General features: G+C 44.7%; 1 protein-coding gene across 1 annotated transcript; it reads left to right on the top strand.

The window, feature by feature from the left end:
* The first annotated feature begins 172 nt into the window (after nucleotides 1-172).
* atm (ATM serine/threonine kinase) lies at nucleotides 173-22,835 on the top strand. Its single transcript, XM_070829634.1, has 63 exons — nucleotides 173-275; nucleotides 483-609; nucleotides 757-875; nucleotides 1,232-1,377; nucleotides 1,544-1,708; nucleotides 1,899-2,064; nucleotides 2,180-2,418; nucleotides 2,789-2,958; nucleotides 3,130-3,308; nucleotides 3,493-3,864; nucleotides 3,992-4,195; nucleotides 4,349-4,450; nucleotides 4,653-4,887; nucleotides 4,967-5,098; nucleotides 5,227-5,352; nucleotides 5,492-5,581; nucleotides 5,709-5,820; nucleotides 5,920-6,119; nucleotides 6,206-6,285; nucleotides 6,372-6,527; nucleotides 6,812-6,887; nucleotides 7,141-7,271; nucleotides 7,366-7,483; nucleotides 7,582-7,749; nucleotides 7,904-8,079; nucleotides 8,227-8,470; nucleotides 8,898-9,010; nucleotides 9,201-9,336; nucleotides 9,487-9,686; nucleotides 9,778-9,952; nucleotides 10,239-10,397; nucleotides 10,572-10,704; nucleotides 10,785-10,880; nucleotides 10,962-11,133; nucleotides 11,237-11,378; nucleotides 12,038-12,214; nucleotides 12,423-12,600; nucleotides 12,773-12,878; nucleotides 13,032-13,190; nucleotides 13,478-13,586; nucleotides 13,903-13,991; nucleotides 14,107-14,209; nucleotides 14,308-14,456; nucleotides 14,589-14,693; nucleotides 14,786-14,905; nucleotides 15,078-15,312; nucleotides 15,408-15,578; nucleotides 15,783-15,902; nucleotides 16,514-16,731; nucleotides 16,933-17,140; nucleotides 17,244-17,369; nucleotides 17,574-17,714; nucleotides 17,859-17,997; nucleotides 18,274-18,356; nucleotides 18,656-18,796; nucleotides 19,713-19,829; nucleotides 20,026-20,175; nucleotides 20,286-20,451; nucleotides 20,690-20,776; nucleotides 21,009-21,123; nucleotides 21,342-21,405; nucleotides 21,535-21,677; nucleotides 21,844-22,835. Exons 2-63 carry the CDS (start codon nucleotides 538-540, stop codon nucleotides 22,022-22,024), a joined length of 9,204 nt encoding a protein of 3,067 aa, XP_070685735.1. The 5' UTR covers nucleotides 173-275; nucleotides 483-537; the 3' UTR covers nucleotides 22,025-22,835.
* The last annotated feature ends 120 nt before the right edge of the window (nucleotides 22,836-22,955 follow it).

Genomic DNA, 22,955 nt, shown 5'->3' on the forward strand with positions numbered 1-22,955 from the left:
TTTAATAATATAGCACCCCAAAAAAACAGTAAGTTTGGTTTAACGCTAAACTACCGGACACACTCGGATCTAGCCACGACCAGGAAGTGATGTGACGTCTTCACCGCTGCTGCTACTGGGGCGGGAATTTCCTGCGTGGTGTTTGTGTGCGTGAGTCTGTTAGCGCACGTGAAGTTGTCAGAAGCACAACAGCAGGCTCCTCCAGCAACGTAGCGCCCCATTTAACATCTTTGCACGTATGTACGTGACTACAAGCAGTAACGTTACAATCGGAGGTCAGTGAGCAGACTGAGAGCCACATATGATACAGAGTGTTTGAATGGAAAGTTTGCGAATCGAGTTCAAAGCTAGTGTGGCCCTGTTGTGTTGCTAAAGTAGCTCGTCTACAAGGCCAGGCTGAATGTAGAGTGACCTGCAGTAGTCTAAACCGTCATTGTCAATGTAAATATCCTCTCATCATCATCATCATCATGTCCTGGCAGGTTGAATAGCCTCAACATTGATGAAAACGTGTGCCTTCATCCACTGTGAGGCACAATGAGTCTCGCTCTGCAAGATCTCCTGTTCTGCTGCAGGGGGCTGGAGAGTGACAAAGTTACAGAGAGGAAGGTAAGCACACCTGCGCATGAGCTGCATTTAAACAGTGAAATGAGATATTTTGCACCAAGCCGTTGTCAAGCCTCACTGCAGTTTAACCAGTGAGTTCAGTATAAATCCTACAGTTTGACAGGTGTGTCTTTCTCTTCACGCCCCCAGAAAGAAGCCGAAAACTTCAGACGGCTCATTCGAACTCCAGAGGTGGTGCAAGAGTTGGATCGTATCTCAGGACCTAAAGCTAAAGGCTCCAAGCAACTCACATGGGATGCTGTCTTCGGGTAGTCTACCTCTGTATATTTGCGTTTTTGTTCATGCGCAACAGAATCCATAGAAAACTGCCTAGTGTAATAACAGGTAATACAGGTAATGTCAGTTCTGTGTGATTTTATGCAAATCCTTATTTCAGTTTGCAACTTCTGTGCCTTGCCTGCCTTGTTTGTTTTCATCTTATTAGTTTTGTTTCTTTGCATCATTCATAAATGAAAGCCAACTGACTGCCAGGAAATTTGCTGATTTATTATTAGTTGTTTCAGAGACTGTTCTCTATGCTCTGTTTAATTAGATTCAGTTACCTGCCAGTAAAAAATGGCATTGATAAATAAGAACTTTCTATTCTGTTTCTTTTCCATGTCAGATTTCTGCAGCGCTATGTCCAGAAGGAGACAGAAAGCATGCAATCAAGTAAATCCAACGTCACAGCAACGACGTTGGCCATACGGCAGAAGAAGATGGCTGATATGTGCAGCTTGATCAAATACTTCATTCGCTATTCAAACAAACGTAAGTGGATCCTACATACAAGACAACACGATTTTAGGTGCACTGTGGTTGTGTTTTTTTGTGCATATGTTAAAATGATAGATTTCCTTGTCACCTGACTCTGAGCAATTAGTTAGAACATATTGTAGGGACTGCAGTTATTACGTCCCTCTCTGTTTTTTTGAAGGTGGGCCTCGTCTAAAGTGCAGTGAGCTACTGAAACATGTGATGGAGGTCCTGAAGAGTTCATTCAGCTGCTCCGCCTATGGAGAATATTACAGCAGCCTCCTGGTGAAGGACATCCTCTCGGTCCGCAAATACTGGTGTGACATCACCTCACAGCAGTGGCACAGTCAGTTGGATATTCTTCCAAATTCTATGTATTTTATGTAACTGATAAGACAGTTTTAGCAAAATTGCATCAACACTAATCCTATTTGTCGTTTTGCCTTACAAAGTCTTATTACTGTTGTCCGATACTGTAATACCATCTTGTCTAATCTATTTAGTGAATCCCATTTGTTTCTTTTTGCAATCCTCAGGTCTTTTGGACTTGTACTGTGGCTTGTTCAACACTTCATCCAAGTCCATCAACCACGTTTTGGTGAGCAGAGTCATCCACACGGTGGTGCAGGGCTGCTGCATGCAGACTGATGGATTCAACAGCACCCTGTTCAGCTTCTTCTCCAAAGCACTGCTAAATGCCAGGTGAAGACTTTTAGCAACATCATCCTGTTTTGTTGTGAACATAATGTCAACAGAAATGAATTTAAACCTGCCGCATGCATTTTTTTTCTTTTCTGAAATCCCATGATCCTGTTAGGCAGGAGAAACATCTGAGTGTTTTGGAGCACCTTGTCTCGGCTCTCAACATCTTCTTGAGATCCGCGGCCATGAACTGTCGGATGAGGGTGTGCCACCTCGGAGAGGAGCTTCTGCCCTCCATTCTGTATGTCTGGGCGGATATGAGGCCCAGTGCAGCTTTTAAAGAGGAGATTGTGGAGTTCTTTAACCTGCAGATTTGTGTTCACCACCCAAAAGGAGCCAAGACACAGGATACAGGTAGAGTGAACTTTTTCTTTATAACAGTTTTTGCTTAATGGTGTTGACACCTTTGGTTGTCCTTGTATGGTGGTCAGGCTTTTTAAGAAAGATTTCAGGAAGATCAACAGTGTTATTGAGAGATAATAACTAACCAGAAAACTTGGAAAAATGAAAAGGCTACTAAAGATTGTGACGGGTTACTGATCTCAAAAATGTAATCAACTAAAATGCTATAAAGTACAATTTTATACCATGAAATTATTGAAATTCACTTGCTGAGCTTGGGGTGTGCTTTGGAAAACTCATCACTTTCAGCTAATTAACTAACCCACAGGTATACTCATAGATAAACAACCAATAACTAGTTGTCCCCTCTCTCATATTTTAGGTGCTCATGCTGAGGACTGGACCAGGTGGCGCAATCTGCTGTACAACCTGTATGATGCCTTAATCAGAGAAATTAGCCACATAGGCAGCAGAGGGAAGTACGTCACAGGGACCCGACACATAGCTGTCAAAGACAATCTCATTGAGCTCACAGCTGACATCTGTCACCAGGTAAAAGAGATCAAGTCTCAAATATGCAAACAGAAAATCACAATTCAGTTATAATGTTGATCCAGTTAAATAGCCAGATTCAGTTAGATTATAAATGATGCACATGTCTATAAGAATGATCTGTCCTGACAGCATTATTTCCTTAATCTTCCTATGTTTTTCTGCATGTAGCTGTTCAGTGACGACAATGACATGCATATCGTGGAGGTGACCCAGGCCTCCGTCAGAGCCACCCTCATGGGCAGCCCCACCCATGGAACAGCCAGCAAGCGACGGCGCATTGAACTGGGTTGGGAGGTCCTCCGGGATCATCTCCAGCCTCAGCACAGCGACTTTGATGTCATACCATGGTATGAAATTCACAACACAGTTAATATAAGAACATTTTAAAGGTAACAAGTTAGTAATAGATTTATTGATTTTACTTTAAGGTAGAAAAACTCATAATGAAGCCTGTTATTTCTCTGATTGTAATCACTTAAAACCAAGGATCACGTAAGGATATCCAAGCCCTCTCTCATTTTCTCCTCTCAGGCTGCAGATCACTGCAGTGCTCACCTCTAAGTACCCGTCCTTGGTGCCTGGCCGAGAGCTGCTCCCGCTGCTGTCGGTGTTAGTCCAGCTCCTGGCAGAGCAGCGGAAAGGAGAGAGGGGGCCGTACGTGCTGCGGTGTCTGAGGGAGGTGGCCCGGTGCCAGGCCCGCTACCCAGAGAGGGCCCAAGTTCACAGGACGGAGCTGGGCAGGCTGTGGGGTCGGGTCTGGGCCCTGGCACTGCGAGGGGTCAGCTCACCCCAGGCAGAAGCACTCAGCCTGGACCTGCTGAGCTCTATTGTCCACGGTGGACTGATCAATGTGGACAGAGAATTGTGGAAGCTCTTCTCTGGATCAGCGTGTAAACCGTCTCCGTGAGTCTCTGCCATTTCTCAAAGCGTAACGATAAATGTATTCTTTGAAAATGCAGAAAATAATGAGGGTGGTTTTGTGTGTGCATTTAGAAACCGTCAATGTTTTCTATTCTCTCTCCATCCACAGGGGGGCTGCTGTCTGTCTAGCCCTTGCACTTCTTAAGGTTCCGGTCCCTAAAAGTATCATCTCGAGCTCAGACTGGGACTTTGTGGGGGTCACAGAGGGATCTGCATCACCCAACCTGAAGGAGACCCTCATAGCTTGGCTGCTGATGAGCGATCAGAGCGATGAGATGGAGGATAGCTCCAGACCTCACCCCATCATTTGCAGGTTGGCACTGCATTGATTTTCCACTTTGATTCTGTGTTTTAAGTGTCAGTTACAGGCTCATATTGTCCAGGGGATGAACTTACTGAAAAGAATAGCTCCAAACATGAAGATAAAGTTCTGTAAATTTACGTATTGTTGTGATTTTGTGTGCAGAGACTTTTCTTACAGTCTAATAGCGAACGTTCTGGTCTCCCTGACCCTGAAAGACACGAGAGCCGGCCTGAAGTTTCTGCAGGGTACTGAAGGAGTAGAGAGGTGAGAGAAGTGATCCTGTGTAGCAAATCTACCTACATGAAACAAATCTGCCCCCTAACGCTGCCTTTTTGCACAGTCCATGTGTCAGCATCATTATTAATACATCACCCAGTTATGTTTGAATTTAAATTCATGCTACATCGGCATTAACGTCATCTCATTTTGGAATAAGATAAATTCTGTTTTCCAGTACTTTTAAAAGTGCCTGTTCTCAAGAACAAACCCCACCCAATGCCAAAGACTACCTGGAAGAGATCGAGCAGCTTTACTTGCAGTTCAGCTTCAACACGCTGCCCTCAGCGACGCGAGGGGCCGACGAGTCGGTGAAGCCGGCTTCAACCGAGGGCCAATTCGCTGCAGTCCCCAGCCTCAGAAACAAATTGGAGCAATCCCTGCTTTGTGTGGCTGACAACCTGCTCAACTGCTACTCTCCTGACGTGAGTGGAAGTTAATACGCGTGTGTTCATGTGTCATCACAGTGACAAACTGGTATTTATTCAGATTCCCCCTCCACAGTCTCAGTCCACTCCGCCAGAGTGCCTGGTGCGCTGTTTCAGCCTGCTGACCAATGTTCTAGCAGATTACGTCTCCACTGGGTTTCTGACTGAGGAGGAGGTCTGTCGCTCACAGCTCTTCGCTAAAGCCAAGGTATCACCCACACTTCCATTTTTGGACTTGATATCATCTCAGCCGCTTGAATATTAAAAACGTCAAAGGTTGTAAGAATTTCAGACCTTATTAATGCTGAAAGGTTGTTGGTGTGTTCTTGCTTCCAGACCCTGGCTCAGGACTTCAGCGGTTTTGTTTCCAGTGTGAAAGTGAGGATGACAGAGGAAGGAACCCTGAGCACTCTGAGATCCGTCATGAAGCTCTGTACGCAGTCAGCCAGCAGGAAAAACAAGGTGACCTAAGCTTCCATTATGACGTTATGCATAATGCTCAACTCATATCCACAGCCCTTGCATGCATTCGCACATTCAAAATGTAGTATTGCGTCACGGAGCCTCTCTTGGAGTAAATTCTTTGTCTTTTGTTCTGCAGGATAATGTTTGTCCTGTCGCATCCAGTCTGTTTATTATGATTCTGCCTGCCAGTCTACTCAGTGAACTGGCTGAGATCTGTAAACTGTTGGTAAGTGATATTCATATATATATATATAGCACACAACAGATATTGTGGTCTGTGGATTGAAAAAAATCTTAATTTCAAGAACAGAGGGCCAGCTCGCAGAGTTAATCTTCCGTCCATGTCTCTTCAGTTAAGCAGCGTTTCTAAGCGAGTTACTGTTGCGGATGAAGACAACCGCATGGATGATGACTGGAACATGACCAACATGATGGGAGACAGCAGTGACGCTTCATGCGGGCCAGGTACAATTTCAGTTGTACAGGGGATAGGATCCGTTAGTCAGAGGAAGTTCAAGAAAAGTGAATAACAGGTGAGAGGCTCATAGTTCTGTTCTCCGTCAGGTGCGAAAAGTCTGTTAGCCGACGATCATCTGGCCCAGCAGGACCTGGCTTTCCTTGCAGTCTTGGAGTTCCTGTGTGAGTGCGGCTCCATCCAGCCCGTCCGCAGCCTGCTCTTCAAACCGCAGGAGGTGCGGTGCAGGCTGCTGCTGCTGCTGGTGGTTGAGCAGATTGACTTCAGCAAAGCCCTGCACCTCAACATGGTGGGTAGCAGCCTCTGTGGAGAGTCATGAGTCACAGCGGCAACGATGGTGCAACTGCTGAACTCTACTATCTGGTTCTCCTCTAGTATCTTGTCCTGTTGAAGAAGCTTCCTGCCGAGGACTCTCTCTCTCCAGAGGATTTTGACTCGCTGCTTCGTCCTCTAGCGTAAGGAAATCTGTCTGACACTCTGATTTTGTTGGTGACAGAGCAGCTGTTCGTAATAAATTACATTTTTTTTAACGTGTCTACAGGGACCTGTGTTCTCTCTACCGTCAGGACCAAGAGATCTGTGCTGCTGTCCTGCTGGGTTTGTTACCCTCCATCAGGAGCCTGGGGAAAACCCACCATATGCTGGAGGAAATGAGACATGTTCAGGGATCTCTGCTACAAGTGGTGTCTGGATTCTGGTTAGTGGTGTCATGAAGAGGTGCAGGTTCAGCCTGTAAGAGATTATGTGAACCTCTGTCTGTGGCAAAGAGCCTTCAGTCTTTGACTGAGGATGATCAAGTGTAAAATGGGCCTCCTCTGGTTGTCGTAGGGAAGCAAAGTCATGTCAGGAAGTTTGAATTCAATATAGAATAGATAGCAAAGACTTAGAGAACAGGAATGGCATTTTTTGTTAATGCCTATCCACTCTGAGTTTGTGTGGGATTCAGTTTCTAATGCTAACTCAAGCACTGCCCTGTTTCAGCATCCTGAGCCAAACAGGGAAATGCGTGGCAACTGTACGAGCTGCTTTAGTGCGATGTCTGGTTGCCTTGCTGGAGGTAAGTTCTCCGGAAATCTTCTTGCTTGCCGTTAGAGAATACTATTGCAGTGCAATTATAGGACAATTGATGTGCATGGCGATGAAATCTTAGCATCGTTATGAGTTAAACACAGTGTTTGGTGATTAATTGTACCAAAACGTTTCAACCTCCTGTCGGCTTTATGTATGCATGCTCCTCTCTATGCTTCACTTAAATATCAATATAGCAACCATTCTGTTGTTGTATGTCTCACACCTCTCCCCTCTGACAGGCTGACCCGTGCTGTGAGTGGGCAGTCCTACGTATCAGAGCGGAAGACCACCCGGTGTCTGTCATCCTTCCGTCTCACCTCGCAGACGCCCACCACCAAGTCCGCATGCTGGTAGCCGTGTCAGCAGAGAGGTATGCTGATAAAGAATCTGAAGAAATGTAATGGAAAGGGCAGTGATTGAGTCGATCATGGATCAGACTGTCGCCGTCATCTGTGTGTATCCAGGTTGTTTCTGGAGATGAGACCAGGCCGTCCACATAAGAGGAAAATGTTGCCTCTTAAACACCAGCAGGCAGCTTTTGAGAACATTTATTTGAAGGCTCAGGAGGGAATGAGGCTCCCAGTAAGTTCATTAGGTGTTGAATAGTTTAATTATCTGTGCCCTGTTTGCCTCTGTATGGCTTTCCTAATGCCTCATGTGTCTATGCGATCCTTCCACAGAGAAGCTCCTCAGAGGACCAGCAGGACGAGTCGTTTAACCGCAAGGCCGCCCTGTTGAAGAGTTTGTCTGTCATACTGTGCTGCAGCCCAGTGTGTGAAAAACAGTCTCTGTTTGCCCTCTTTCAGTCCTACAAGGAGAACAATATAGAGGAACAGCTCATCAAAAAGGTAACAGTTTCAGGGCCCTGTAAAGCTTGCTCAGCATCACTAATCTGATACGTTAGTGGGCTTTTGTATTCCAGCTGCTGCTCTTCCCATAAATCAGCGACGGACAGCAAGGTAGAGTGAGATGAATTCTTCTCGTTTTGTCTTTTTGTCACAGATGCTGTGCATTGTATCCAGAGTGCTGGGCTACAGGAGCGTGAAATCATTCGTCAGTTCCCACCTGTACTACTTGGTAGCTGAGTGGCTCGCGCAGAGACAGTCTGACGATCGCTACACTCTTGGATCCTTCCCTTACACCCTCCTGGAGCACAACACGGTCAAAGATTTCTATAAGTGAGGAAAGAAACGTCTTCTGTTCTCCACTCCTTTCACCATTATGCAATGATCTGACGTGACATAATACTGTGGAGTAAAACACGATAAAGCATGGGTTGATTATATTAACACCCATCACCCCTGTTGTCATGCGTCCTCTTGAAGCTCCTCCTACCAGGTATTGATCCCCCACCTGGTTTTCCTGGATGACTTTGAGCAGGTGAAGTCTATCGGCAGGTGTCTCGAGAAAGACTGGACAGAATTATTGGCCGACTGTTTCCCCAAGATCATGGTCAACATCCTGCCGTACTTCGCCTTGCCTGGCCAGGATCCACAGGTCGCACAGCAGAGAGAGAAGGCCCACAGAGTGTACGACCTGCTCAAAGATGCCAACTGTCTGGGCAAACAGGTAACACAGCTGTATAACATCAGCCCACATCTGCATTTGTGGTTAGACATATTTTTTTTATGCAGCTTTTATAGCTTGATCATATCATGACACAAAAATAACGGCAAAAAGAGATAGGAAGGAAAAGCAAATACATTTAGCCAATCTACACACAATACACAAATATAAATCACATTAGAATTGTCGATGTAAGCCATATCTGCAGCGCAAATGGACAGAAACTGGTTGCTGCTGTGGGTTTTCCATAATACAATAACATGACATTTGTTTTACTGAAGACTTTTTGCACAATTGTCTCATGTGTCTTTTTTCTTAGCCCAGTTGGAAGGTACCAACGTGGGCTTTGTCAATGCTAAGATCTACCCAAAAAGTAAAGATGCAGTAATTGAATAGCAGTTTTTCCCCATGTTTGTGCATGTGTCTGCAGCAAATTGACAACCTGATCCACAGCAACCTGGCGGACATAGTGGTGGAACTGCTGATGACTCTGTATGAAAGCGGAGCCCAAGGGGACTGCGAAGATCTGAGACGCTTTATAGGGTAATGGTAGTTTGAATTTATCATCTTTTTTTTTTTTTTTTTAAGATGTATTTTACTTATTTAACTGATTCATTTGATCATTGTGATGACAGCGCCCCAGTTTCAATCAAGGCTTTAATAAAAGTCTTTTTTCTATCTGTCTTACTTTTAAAGAAAATGAATGGCTGAATAATGGTTTAATGTCCCTCAGGGAACTGGACCCTGCACCGAACCCACCGTGCTTCAGCTCTTATGTCATTAAAGCTACACTGGACTACCTCAGCAAGTGCCACAGCGCCAACCAGTCTTCTGCCAAGTCTTTGGTAGCCATTCTGTCAAAAACTCCGGTGAGAGGTTTGAGTTATCCACCTGGATCTACTTCTACTACTATCAACATTTTTTTTTTTTTGCTGTTGAGTAGTTCTAACTTAGACTAACTTAATTTCCCCTGTTCTGTATAATGTTGTCATGACTGTGGTTCCCCTTTTGTGCCATAGATATCCATCCAGAGGATTCTGCTGGCTGTGTGTGAAAGAGCAGCAAAGACGACCAACAGCTACGAACGTCATCGCATCTTCCTCATGTATCACCTGTTTGTCAACCTGCTGCTCAGAGAGGTGAAGGACGGCCTGGGAGGAGCCTGGGCCTTCGTCCTGAGAGACATCATCTACACTCTCATCCACCATATCAACAGCGGGTTGGTGCACTCAGCTGCTCACAGGTAACATCCACGCATGCAGTGTCGCACACGCTGTGTCATACGAGCTTTGTGTTTCTGTCACCCACAGACCAGTTCAGTGTGATGAGGTTTCTAACCGAAGCCTCTCTCTGTGCTGCGACCTGTTGACCTCTGTGTGCCGGGCAGCTCTGCAGTTCTGCGACGACGCTCTAGACTGCCACCTGCAGGTCATAGTTGGGACTCTCACAACTCAGGTGACGGGGCGGCCTGCCATCTCACAGCAGGTAAGAGACAGAGCCAAGTCAAAAATGTTTGCAGATTTAGTGTAAATGATGTAAAATTCAGTCAAATGCAGCAAAAAAAAATCATTTTAAAAGGCACGCGTGTTAACAGGTGTGTCATGTAGGGAATAAAAACACCCATTTTAGTAGTGATTTGTTATCAAGCTCCCATTAAGACATTTAGGTTTTTCATGATTTCTGTTTGACACAACTATGTGAGTCCTTTCAAGCATTTGCGAGCCACACGTTTTAATTTTCACCTCTCCCTCTCTCTCTCTGGCCTTTATAGGTGCTCAGCCTGTTGCAGTTTCTTGTGATTGAAAATCAACAGAAGCTAAAAGGAGCCATCAGCAGGTTGGAGCCTTTTCCTGACCTCCCTGAATTCAGAGAGCTGCGGTCCGTTCAGCACAAGCTCAAATATAACACGGGGACCTTCACTCTGAGACAGGTAGCAGCCTGACTAAATCTTTCATATTAGTAACATCTCTCCAGGGACTTTTCTTTTTGATAACATATTTATCTCTGATTGGTCAGTGAAAGGAGGGATGGACATGTCATGGCTGAAAAGTGAAAGTTGAATTCATAAATTGAATTGCTGAACAAAGTATTTTTCCTTTTCTAGGAGATAGCCCACTTCCTGTCGGCCACGTCTTGCGACTCCTTACCTCTGACCAGACTCGAGGGGCTGAAGGAGCTGACTAGACAGTTGCATGACAACAAGGGACAGATCAGAGAGCTGCTCAAAGAGTGCCACGGTATGAAGCCAAAATGTAGTGGCATGATAAATGTCCAATGAGCTTGTTCTAAATGTTGTCTTGCTTTGTCCTCCCTGTAGCTGAACCCACTGATGGTGTGCTGCTGAAGCTGGTTCTCAGTCTGCTGCAGCTCTGTAAGCTTGCAGCCAACCACCCTGGAGGAGATGACATTCTAGGTAGAAAATCAAATCACTTCTCAGCCATGTCTGGAGTCTTTCATCATTTTCAGTTGCACAATCACAAATCTGTTCCTGCAGAGGCAACAGGCAGCTGTGTGGGAGAACTGGGTCCCGTGGACTTGTCTACCATCGCCCTGCTTCACGGCAGAGACCCTCTCTATGAAAAGGCCGTGTCTCTCTTCTCCTCCACCGAGTCGCAGTGTCTTTACATCATCCTCAATTGCATGAACGACGCGCTCACTCACCAGCGGTACGGTCAATCCGAGCTCTGAGAAATCAAAAGTTGGTCGTACATGACTGTGGAGGAGCGGGCGGTTTGTAGAGATATTTACTGTGTTGTGATTGTCTGCCAGTATTGAGGTGAGGCAAGCTGCCGCTGAGTGTGTGAAGTGCATCCTCTCCACTCAGTCTGGTGTCGATTTCTGGGAGCAATACAGAGACAACAGAGACCCCATGCTGGCCTTTCTCAATCCCTTTAGAAAGGCCAAGAAGAAGGTGGGTCAAGAATGTTTAAGTGTCCCATTTGCACTTTGTATGTATGCAACTAATCTCTGTGGCTTATTTATGTGGTTTTGAGCATATTGGAGCCGACTTATCTTGTGATTTTGGGTCAGTAGTCGTGTTCGTCTTCGAGTTCGGGCATGGAGGCCTTTAGTGTTTAGTATTCGCCTTACTGTAGAAACTGAAACCTCAGAGCCTGCTGCCACCAAGTCTTGCTGCAGGTCTTTTGCAGTCACTTAAGGTTTTTTGGCCACCTGCCTCCTCTGAAATGTGAACTTTGCAAACTGTGCTGCCAACAGTATATCTGGGAACATTCTGTGCCTTTGCTATCTTTTCGTATCCTAACATCCAAACATCACTGTGAACAAACCCCTAACCAGTCCAGGTATTTGATATGTTCCATCTCAACCACACCTGATGCAACCAGTGAGGCCCTTTATTATTTGCATCAGATGTGCTTGAGACAACACCTGATTTTCAAGCGAGGGTGTTGAATAATTTTGAGATTAAAAGTGGCATATTGTGTTGACCAATAAAATTAAACTATTTTTACCACTTGTATGATATGAATATAAGTATAAATGTGTGTTTTGGTGTATGCACATGTAACATCTGTGTCCTCCCTGTTGCTACTGACTCTTTTCTCTGATTAGGTGGCAGCCGTGAGTGGTGAGAAGAGTTCGGAGGCCAGGGAGAAGCTGGAGCGGCAGGAGTTTTGGATTTCCCAGACAGGCGGCCACAAGGACTGGCTGAAGGCTCTGTGCACCGCCCTGCTCGACAGTGGAGGAGTCAGGAGTGAGGCTCTGCTACTGTCACGACCCCTGTGTCTGGTGAGTACACTGACGTCACCTTAAGGACTCATAGCCTTCACAGGTGAACTGCCTACATCAGTATCCACACCGTGGATTGTGTTTAATCTTTGTATGTGCTTCAGAGCACTTTGTAGTCCACATTTTGTCACATACTGGATCGGTTTCGAATCCACCCTTTTAATTCAGAGCTCTAAATCTAACCACATCTTGTCTTATCTGTCTCAAGGTGAGGGTGGACTGCTGTCAGAGGCTGCTGCCCCTCGTCATTCACTCCATCCTTCTGGATGACTCTAATGGTTCGTGGAGAGAGTTGCTCTCCTCCCACATTCAGGACTTCTTCAGCTTTTGCTCCAGAAGCGCTCAGGCTTCCAGTCGGTCTACCACACCGCTCAACTCAGACTCCGGTCAGTTTGAGAGTATGACAAATAACATGAATGACCTCAGCTACTTACTCAAGTTCAAGGCATTTGTCAGTAGTTTGTGTTCACAATCATGTGCCTAAATTTTGACAGTGAGTGGAAATGATAACTGTCATCGCATGCTTCGTTTGTGATTATCATTTGTTATTATTTACAGAATCAGATGCTGCCAGCCAGGGTTTGTACAACAAGACCTCTCTGCGCACCATGCTTGCTGTTATTGACTATCTGAGACACCAGCAGAGACCACTGGAAGCTAAAAGGTTTGCAATGTTATTGTAATCAAATGCTTTTCAGATAGAAGTAAATGTGCAGGGACTCTATTTGCACCTGCTTTTCATCTGATTAACTCGAGCTGCGTCAGACCGGTTTGTCTTTGTTAATGTCAGCTGACACACTCTGTATCTTTCCTCCAGCAACTCCTGTGGCACAGTGTGTGACTCAAACTTCTGGCTGGACCTGAATTACCTGGAGGTGGCCAAAGCTGCTCAGTCTTGCTCAGCACATTTCACCGCCCTGCTGTACACCGAGATCTACGTCGATAAGATCAAAGCTAACATGGAGGAAAGTCGCAAGTACGCAAATTAACCTTTAAACCGGAGGACATTTTACTACATGGGCTTTTAATTCATGTCTCGTTACGCATCTGATTAAAACATTTTTATAAGATTGTTTTGCTTTCATCACATATTAAATGTTAAATCTGTACTTTACTCGTCATAAACAATTAAATGTTACTATATATTAAAGTACATTTAAGTTTTTTTACCTCAGTAATAATGACAATCCTATGCAAAGTGCCCCAAAGAGAGTTTTCACCCATTCTCCATTTCTGTGACCCATGTATTTACCAAATCTGCAGAACCAAGTCCAGAGCAACACGTAGGATCAGTTTTGAAGAAAACAGCCAAACCTTCACCATCTCCAGTCTGATAGAAAAGAGTTTGGAAGACACCAATATCAGTCTGCAGGTCGGTTCTTCATGTTAGATGTGTTTTCGCACAGATGTTTTTGAAAAATTTTGTTTTCTACATGAAGAAAAGCAACTGCTGAGGAAGATTTCTCCTGGATTGTATTTCTCATGAATGTCAACCTGAAAATAACAGTTAGTTTGTTTGATTATTACCCAATGTGAGTCCAGTGTGACAATAACCAACTTCAAAACTACAAAAGATAAACGTGTTTTGTAATATACAGGGGTCAGGCCCAACAATATCAAGGTCCCTCCATCATGTTTATTAAAAGAATTACCACTCATTGGTTCTGTGTTTACTCTCTCTTTTGTAGGAGCTGCTGATCGAGGTGTATCGCAGCATTGGAGAGCCTGACAGTCTGTATGGCTGTGGTGGGGAGACAATGACCAGTCCACTGACAAGGTAGTCACCAAGTAGATAAATAAGATCCTGCTCACCATCTTTCACATTATCACTTTAGCCCCGAAGCGCTCAGTCATTAGAGCTACAAACTTTGCTTTTCCATAACGATTTATAGGATTCGAACTTATGAGCATGAGGCTATGTGGGGGAAGGCCCTGACTTCATACGACCTTCACTCTACTCTGCCTGAGGTCACTCGGCAAGTGGGAATTGTGGAGGTAAATATAATGAAAGCTGCATTAGGCAGCTGTCTTATCAGAACAAACCAGAAAGTGGAGTGTAGTGCAGCCTCTTCAGTGCTGATCTTTTCCAACAGGGCCTCCAGAACTTTGGGCTGAGCAGCATCCTCGCCACCTACCTGAGGGGCCTGGAGAGTGAAGGGGTGGAGTGGGGAGCCGATCTGAGAGAGCTCCGCTTCCAGGCCGCATGGAGGAACACGCAGTGGGACTGTGAGCTATTAGAGAGGTGAGCCGTAGGGGGCGCAAACACACACACAGCTGAGAGTGCAGCGCCTACGACCCCAAACGCACCTGTAACCTATCAGAGAATGAGAAACACTTCACACATGTTTTTTCCACTCAAATCTTGTTTTATCAGGAGCGAGAAATCCAAACCTGGCTACCACGAATCAGTGTTTTGTGCCCTGCAAGCGCTGAGGGACAAAGAGTTCTCCATATTTGATGACATTACGAAACAGGCCAGGTATGATTGACATTTAGACACTCAAGAAATGTCAAGGTTTAACTCCAACCCAAAAATAATTCACCCATGTGTGCGCCTGTGTGTTTCCACAGGGGTGCAGAAGTGGACGAGCTGTGCAGAGGCAGTCTAGAGGCTGTGTCCTCTCTGTACCCGGCTCTCAGGGACCTGCAGAGCATCAGGGAGCTGGAGAGCGTTAGACAGCTCTTTTCCAGGTGATACCAGCGATCAAACATCGGGAATAACATAGTTATCCATACGGGAAAGAGTCTTGAGGATTTATGGGCCTTTTTATGTGTGGAAGGCTTGGGTTTGGCAGATGATGATGTCTTGTGTAGTTATGTAATCATCCTTATAAATATTTGCTTTACGTACTTTTTATACCAGGCCCTTCTCAGATGTGACTCTTAGTGAAGTTTGCAGCCAGTGGCGGCAGCACTCCCAGCTGCTCGCTGACAGTGACTTTGCTTTGGTGGAGCCCATTCTTGCCGCCCGCTCTGTGGCCCTGCACACCTTGATGTCCACGGCGGGAGATCCCGACAGCGCCCAGTACCTCCGCTCCGTGCTCACTGACCACCTCATGGAGCTCTGTCAGCTGGCTCGTAAGGCTGGGAATACACAGGTAGCGCCCGAGCGTTTGTTTCTTTTTGTTCTCCCAGTAAATATGGTAAGAACCGCTAACTCCAAAGCACCCACGGTGTTGTGACTCCTCTCCAGCTGGCAGAGCGGGCAGTCTTCCAGATGAAGCAGCATAGCGGTGGAGAGTCCTGGGCGTCGTCCCCTGTGTCGTCATGGCAACTGGAGGAAGCCCAGGTTTTCTGGGCAAAGGGAGAGCAGGGACTGGCCCTGGGCCTGCTGAGACAGATGATCCTCAACCTAGAGGACAAGGTCTGACACAAACACACAGACTCAAATCAAACAGCTCTGAATAAAATGTGCATATTTTGCATCTTTGTTGTATTAAAAACCCAACTTTCTGATTGATGTAGCACAGTAAGGTTGGATTGAGTTTCTACATCAGATGAATTAAAATAAGTAAAATCTAAAATGACAAGAGGCTTCATTGAACTATTTTGCTTTTTTGTTGTTCAGGTGGACATAAATCCTGCTCTGGCTCCGGTCTACACTGAATGCCTCAGGCTGTGTGGTAATTGGCTGGCTGAGACCTGCCTGGAAAGCCCCGGAGTAATACTGGAGAAGTACCTGGAGAGGGTAAGAGGAAGCTTATGGTTTCCTGATAACCTGGCTAGGATAGCTTTATTAAGAGAGGACAGTAGGACAGTATTTGGTATTGTAAGAAATCTACAAGTATGTCTTTTCTTTAACAGGCCAACACCTTTAAGTACACACACGTTTGTGCACGTACAGCGACCCTCAGAGAAATGAATGAATTATTACCCATCAGCCAGCCAGTGTCCGGCCACCCGCACTCACATACGCACGCATTAATTATTTATATCTGGATAAATAAGAAGTAGGCCCAAAGACGTAACTATCAAACTTCTGCAAGTATACAGTTCATGTCCTCAGGCTACGGCAGATTTATACGGACAAAACTGAATAATTTATGTGTGTGTGTGTGTGTGTGTTTGTCTGTACCTGTGTGCCTCTATACATCGCCACCCAACTTACTGAATGAGGTTCCATTGTTTTGCGTTGATGTTTCTTGAGTTTTTTACTCTACCTATTACCTTTTTTATGCATCTTTTTACCTTCCAACAACTTCACCTTACATTTTTGTTTCCACAGCTCACGCTTCACTCTCTTCTTGACTCTAACCTGTCAGAGAAGCTTTTTAAGTCTGTCCCACGCTGTTCTCTTAGGCAGTGGAGGTGATCGAGGGGGAATCGGGGGTTCGGGACTCCAGACTGCAGAGTCAGCGGACGGAGGCCTTCCTGTCTCTGGCCCGCTTCTCTGACGCTCAGTACCAGAGCATCGACAAATACATGAACTCCTCTGAGTTTGAGAACAAGCAGGCGCTGCTGGAGAAGGCCAAAGAGGAAATGGGCTTGATCAGGGAGCGTAAAGTGACGTCCAACAGGTCTGTGCTCTGTTAATTAGTGTTTTTTTCTGCATTTAAATCACAAGCATGCACTTGTTATACGGCAGCAGGGAAAACCGGATCCTTCACATAAAGATATGCCCTTCATACTTACTCTACTCTAGAGGATACGTAAATATGTTCTGTCGAAAAAAATTCTAGCAAGTGTTGATTGTGCTCGCTCTTCCTCTGACTTCACAGGTACACAGTAAAGGTGCAGAAAGAGCTGGAACTGGATGAGAAGGCTCTGTCCAACCTTCAAGCAGACAGACAGCGTTTCCTGTGCAAAGCGGTGGAGAATTACATCCAGTGTCTGGAACAAGGCGAGGAGCACGACACCTGGGTGTTCCGCCTGGCTTCACTCTGGCTAGAGAGTGGCGATGTTAAGGCCGTAAACGACATGATGAAGGTCAGTAAAACGCACGTAAATTGTGTATTTTTGCATTTGAGTGCGTGATAAAAGCCATTTAAGTGAATTTTCTCACAGCACCTGCCCATATTTTGTGTTTCAGAAAGGGGTGAAGCAGATCCCCTCCTACAAGTTTCTGCCTCTCATGTATCAGCTGGCTGCTCGCATGGGGACCAAGATGGCAACTGGCAACACTGAAGATACAGGCTTCCACGATGTCCTCAGCGACGTAATCCAACACTCAATAAATATACTGTTAACAGCAGTGTGTCATTGGTTTCCTGTAAGACGTGGCCGTTTACTGGTTTTACCAACCAGCGTCACGCAATTCCTGAAAAATCAACATTTGTAGCAAATAGAGGATCTTTGCTTGGTTGAGATAATGGATTGTGTAGTCCGGCATTTTTGCTTCAGATGTTTTTTCTCCTCGCAGCTGATCTTCCGAGCGTCTATGGAGCACCCTCACCACACACTCTTCATCATCTTCGCCCTGGTGAACGCCAACAAAGATGAGAGCTTTTGCGGGACCCGGCTGTCTAAGAGCGCTCCACAGCAGCCCTCACCATTCGACCTGGTGAGGCTTTTATTAAACCGCTCTCGGTTTCATGTGTAGCTTGAACGTGACACGTTTTCATACACGAGTAGTACAGTCTGATGATTTTTGTCCAAAGTGACAGTGGCCTGCTTTTCTTTTACAAGCAATGTTTCTCCCGTGCAGGAGCGTTCAGATGTGGCGCAGAAGATCATAAGTGCGATCAGAAAAAAGAGAGGCTCGATGATCCGAGGGATCGAGCGGCTGTGTGACGCCTACATCACTCTGGCTTATATGGACGTCAGCAAGCACAAGACGGAGAAGAGTGAGTAGCTGGAGCACAGTGGCACAGATGGCACTCCAGGGATTCCTGTTCTTGAAATGTCAGGAAATTCCAACATTTATCCTGATGCTACACACACAATGCTCCAATCATTTGTAGTGTTTCAGTTGTTTACATGGACAATAAACATGTTTTGGGCAAAAACATGGTAACTACAGTTGAGAGCACTTTCTGTTTGATTTGTGTTAAGATTTTCTTTCTTTTCCTTACATCTAAATGTGTGCATTACAGCTGCTTTGTGTCTTTGATTCATTACAGGGGCTATTCCCATCCCTGCTGATCAACCCATCTTGCAAATGAAAGATCTAGATGAGGCTGTCATCCCCACAATGGAGATCAAGGTGAAAAACGATGGAACATCTTAACTTTCAATTACGAATGTATTCAAATGTATTTCCTAAATGACACTCACTTACATAATTACAGATTAGAGGAACTTCCTATTAACTGAAACGGAAGACTGATTTGATTTGGTTTGGTTTTATTTCGGTAATATTGTAGTTGAGTGACACCAACTGAAAGGCAGGTTTTGATTTCTCTCTGTTCATGTGAAAAACAAAGATGTACAATGTTAAAAATAAATGTTACCATTTGATGCATTGAACCAAAGTCAGCCTAACTGTGTTGTACGTCTAAATAGGTGGATCCGTCCAGTTGCTATGACGACCTGGTGACTGTCAGATCCTTCATGCCCCATTATCACCTGGCTGGAGGAGTCAATCTGCCCAAGATCATCGACTGTGTCGGCTCTGACGGCAAGAGCAGGAGACAGCTGGTGAAGGTAAGCGTGTGTCTTTTGTGTGATTTTAAAATTAGGTTTTAACATAGACTCAACTGCCATCCAGGGAATCAAAGGCATTTTTTTCCTGTCGGATACATGAGTGCTGTAGACTGAACAAATCGGGTCTCTTTGAAGCTAAAGCTGTTGTCATGTGTGATTTAAGTCTGACCGGCCCCAGCAGGGAACCTCCTCACTTTAAATCTCAGTTCTTTTCCAGTTCAGTTTGGCTTTTAGTAATAATTTAACTTGTTTTTGTGCTTGGACAAATACAATGTTTGTTGGATTACAAACAGGCTTTTATACCTTTGCAATGAGGACATTCTTCAGAAGACTGTGGGCGTGGGCGTGTTTGCAGGAACACTTGTCAGCCACTTAAAGGCTAATAATTCACCACTGAGGCACTTTGGAGAGTCATGGTGAAAGAACAGTTTTTCCCATCTCTGACCTCAGTGAATCGTATTTTTGGATCAGTATTTTTATGTCAAATGGAGGCTTTTGTTTAGGCATTTTAGTCCATAATAAATCACATGTAGGATTGGTACACCCGCTATACTTTAGGTATTTGACATTTACCGAGTCTGTCTTGTAGTTGCTCAATTTTAGAAAATTCATTGATGGGGATATGTAGCAAAACCAATTTATATCCACACAGCATCTATGCTTATTGCTGTGTGGGTGCAGCCTAATGTTGATTACTGCACTATTTTTTATATATTTTTATTGTATAATATTTTGTTTTTATATTTATATATATATATATATATATAAATAATGTAGGAGGGACACTTTGGCTAAATATATTATTATAATTGTTATATTATAATTCCTTTGTTATATTTGTAGAATACAGAATTAAAATGGCGGCTGTAGTATTCTGTATGTTTTCCACTGACTCTTGCCCTCTCGGGTTGAACAGGGTCGGGACGACCTGCGACAGGATGCAGTGATGCAGCAGGTCTTCAGCATGTGCTCCATGCTGCTGCAGCGCAACACAGACACTCGCAAGAGGAAGCTCAACATCAGACGATACAAGGTTACACGCACCATTTAGTTTCTGATATTCAAACCTTCACGTGGTAACTCAAAAAGAATAGTACATCAGGGTTGTTCTGTTGCATATTTCCTTTGATCTTTGCATCATCGATTGCTAATTCCCTTATTTTCATCATCAAAGCGCTACATTTACACTTGCATCACCTACTTTCTGTCTCTCTCGTGCTTCGTCCCAGGTGGTGCCGTTCTCCCAGCGTAGCGGTGTGTTAGAGTGGTGTTCTGGCACGGTGCCTATTGGAGAGTTTCTGGTGGATCCCAATAAAGGAGCACACAAACGCTTCAGACCCAAGGACTCGACCAGCTTAGCCTGCCGCAGGAAGATGATTGTACTGCTCTTTGTATTTGAATGGATCGGTCTGAACTGGTCTCAGCCCAACCACAGATCCAATCTGAATCGCATGTTGTTGTTGAGGTTTTGGTGTGTTGATTATTACAGGAAGCTCAGAGCCAAGGGTTTGATGGGAAACTCCAGGCCTACATGGAGGTGTGCAAGAACTTCCGGCCGGTCTTCAGGTATTTCTGCATGGAACGATTCCTGGACCCCGCGGTGTGGATGGAGAAACGGCTGGCTTACACTCGCAGCGTGGCCACCTCCTCTATAGGTACAGACAGTACTGTGTGTTCGCCATAAACACAACACGTTACAGCAGCTCAACATCAAGTCTCACAGTAATATTTTGACCCATTTGGCTCAAACATCTTCAAATGGGTGGTCAGTTGAAACAAGACGGGCATGGAGGCAGGCCTGGAATTCGAAATTGTGGATGACCTGCTGACTTTCTCTGTCAAAACTGTAGTTTTGTGAATTACACGCCAACTATTTCTGCCTTGTGCCTGCAGTTGGCTACATCGTAGGCCTGGGAGACAGACACATCCAGAATATTCTGATTGATGAGCAGACTGCTGAACTGGTGCACATCGATTTAGGTAAAATGATTCCCTCCCCCTGTAAATGTAGAGTTTACTTACTGTCCTTCAGAAAAAAGTGTGCTGGAATTGTTTTCAGTCTTGTGTAACTTTTCAGAAGACCTGTTGTACATCTAGAAAAGTTTGATCAAAGTGGTTTTTACAATTAGTAATTCAAATCAGCATCACATTCAGCTAAAGACTCTCCCAATACATCCCTCTCTGTTTCCTTTTTCGTGCTTGTGATGTTCAGGTGTGGCCTTTGAGCAGGGGAAGATCCTCCCCACCCCCGAGACTGTCCCCTTCAGACTGTCCAGAGACATCGTGGACGGGATGGGCATCACTGGAGTGGAGGGAGTTTTCAGGAGGTATATTACGTCATGGCGTATTTTCAAATCAAAACTAATGGGAAGTCAAGCCTGGGAATGTTTTACGTCAGAGTTATCATTTTGCTTTGTGGCGCCTTCAAAGACAAATATAGCAAAACAACCATGTAAAAGCTCATTTTAAAAAGAACATATTTTTTACTGTGAATTAAGATTTGTGTTGCACAATTTGCTAAATTGAACCTGTTTTCTGTGGTTAGATGTTGTGAGAAGACCATGGAGGTGATGAGGAGCTCTCAAGAATCTCTGCTGACGATCGTAGAGGTTGGAACACGAGACAAATCACCCGCACACAAACGCTCGGACACAAATGCCACCTCAATCACTGGCATGACCGTCGCCTCATGCTGAGCGTTGCCTCTGTGTGTTTCTATGTGTTTATTTGCCGTATAGGTGCTGCTGTATGATCCTTTGTTCGACTGGACCATGAACCCACTGAAGGCTTTCCACCTGCAGCACGACGAACAGCAGGAGCTCAATGCAACGCTCAGCTCCACTATGGGGGGAGATGACATAGGCAATCACCGTAAATCCAGGTGTGTGTGTGTGTCTGTGTGTGTGGACATGTATAAAATTGCAATTTGAGTTAATTTAACTGTTTTTTTTTTTTTTGTCCTTTAATCCCAAAAATGGCGCCCTTTTGGTGATGTCGTACAAGTGTTTCCATCTCTGTCTCCTCACCTCTTCCTCTTCCTCCCGCAGTGACAGTCAGAGCTTCAACAAAGTGGCGGAGCGGGTGCTGCTGAGGCTGCAGGAGAAGCTGAAAGGGGTGGAGGAGGGCACAGTGCTCAGCGTGGGGGGGCAGGTCAACCTGCTCATCCAACAAGCCATGGACCCCAAAAACCTCAGCAGACTCTTCCACGGCTGGCAGGCCTGGGTGTAGACCACAGCGAAGGTACCCTTGGCTCCAATCCTGCTTCAGGGAACAAACGTTTTGACTCATTTTCCTTTTCTCCTCTGCTTTATACACAGTGGCAATTTCTTAGGCTTTGTCTGTACCAAAGAAACCTTTAAGAAAACGTTCTAAAAGGGTTTACACTTCACTTTTCACCGCACGGTTTAAAGGGAAACATAGACAGATACTATGCATATGAGTTTTTCCAATATAAGCATGATATATGATATTTTAGGTCAAACTTGAAAGAGTTTACTTGTTTAGTTACCACTGTCAATGAAATGCGGTTAATTCTTTTCATAACCCAGTCTAAACGCCAAGAACTTGTCCCATTTAAAGTAATAATTTCTTCTAACCTGCACTTTAACAGAACATTACGTCAGTTTGGCTACTAACAAACCATAAGATCACCCCCCAAAAAGACCCAAAAAACTGTGTTGCTGAAGGACTGTTTCTGTATTTACCCAATTGGATGTGAATGTTTTCATATTGTTAACATTTGGGTGAAAGTGAATTATTACTCATCTACAATACATGCCTTATGAATGTATGATATGCCTTTAAATAAACTGCACTTAAAGTCCTTAATCAGTAGGGTTTCGTTTCATTTGAGCCATTTGTCGGTTCAGTTCTTTTAGTGTCAAAGTACTGAACATTCTGCTGCACTGTAAAGCTTAGAGCGTTTAGAGATGCATGATGTATGTACAGATTTCAACGTGTCAGAGGCATTGTTTTTCTTTGTGTACTGTGTGATGCTGCTCGTTAACATGATTATTGTATCATTGATGAATGAAGCCAACAGCAGTGAAAATACATTTGTTTTAAGTGACATTCTGTTCAAATTGTCTCATTTTACATCAGAGTTGTAATTTAATTTTGACCATTAATTAATTACAAGATATTTGCATTTCCATTATTT

The sequence above is a fragment of the Pempheris klunzingeri genome, chromosome 4, assembly GCF_042242105.1.
Source record: "Pempheris klunzingeri isolate RE-2024b chromosome 4, fPemKlu1.hap1, whole genome shotgun sequence".
Taxonomy (NCBI): Eukaryota; Metazoa; Chordata; class Actinopteri; order Acropomatiformes; family Pempheridae; genus Pempheris; species Pempheris klunzingeri.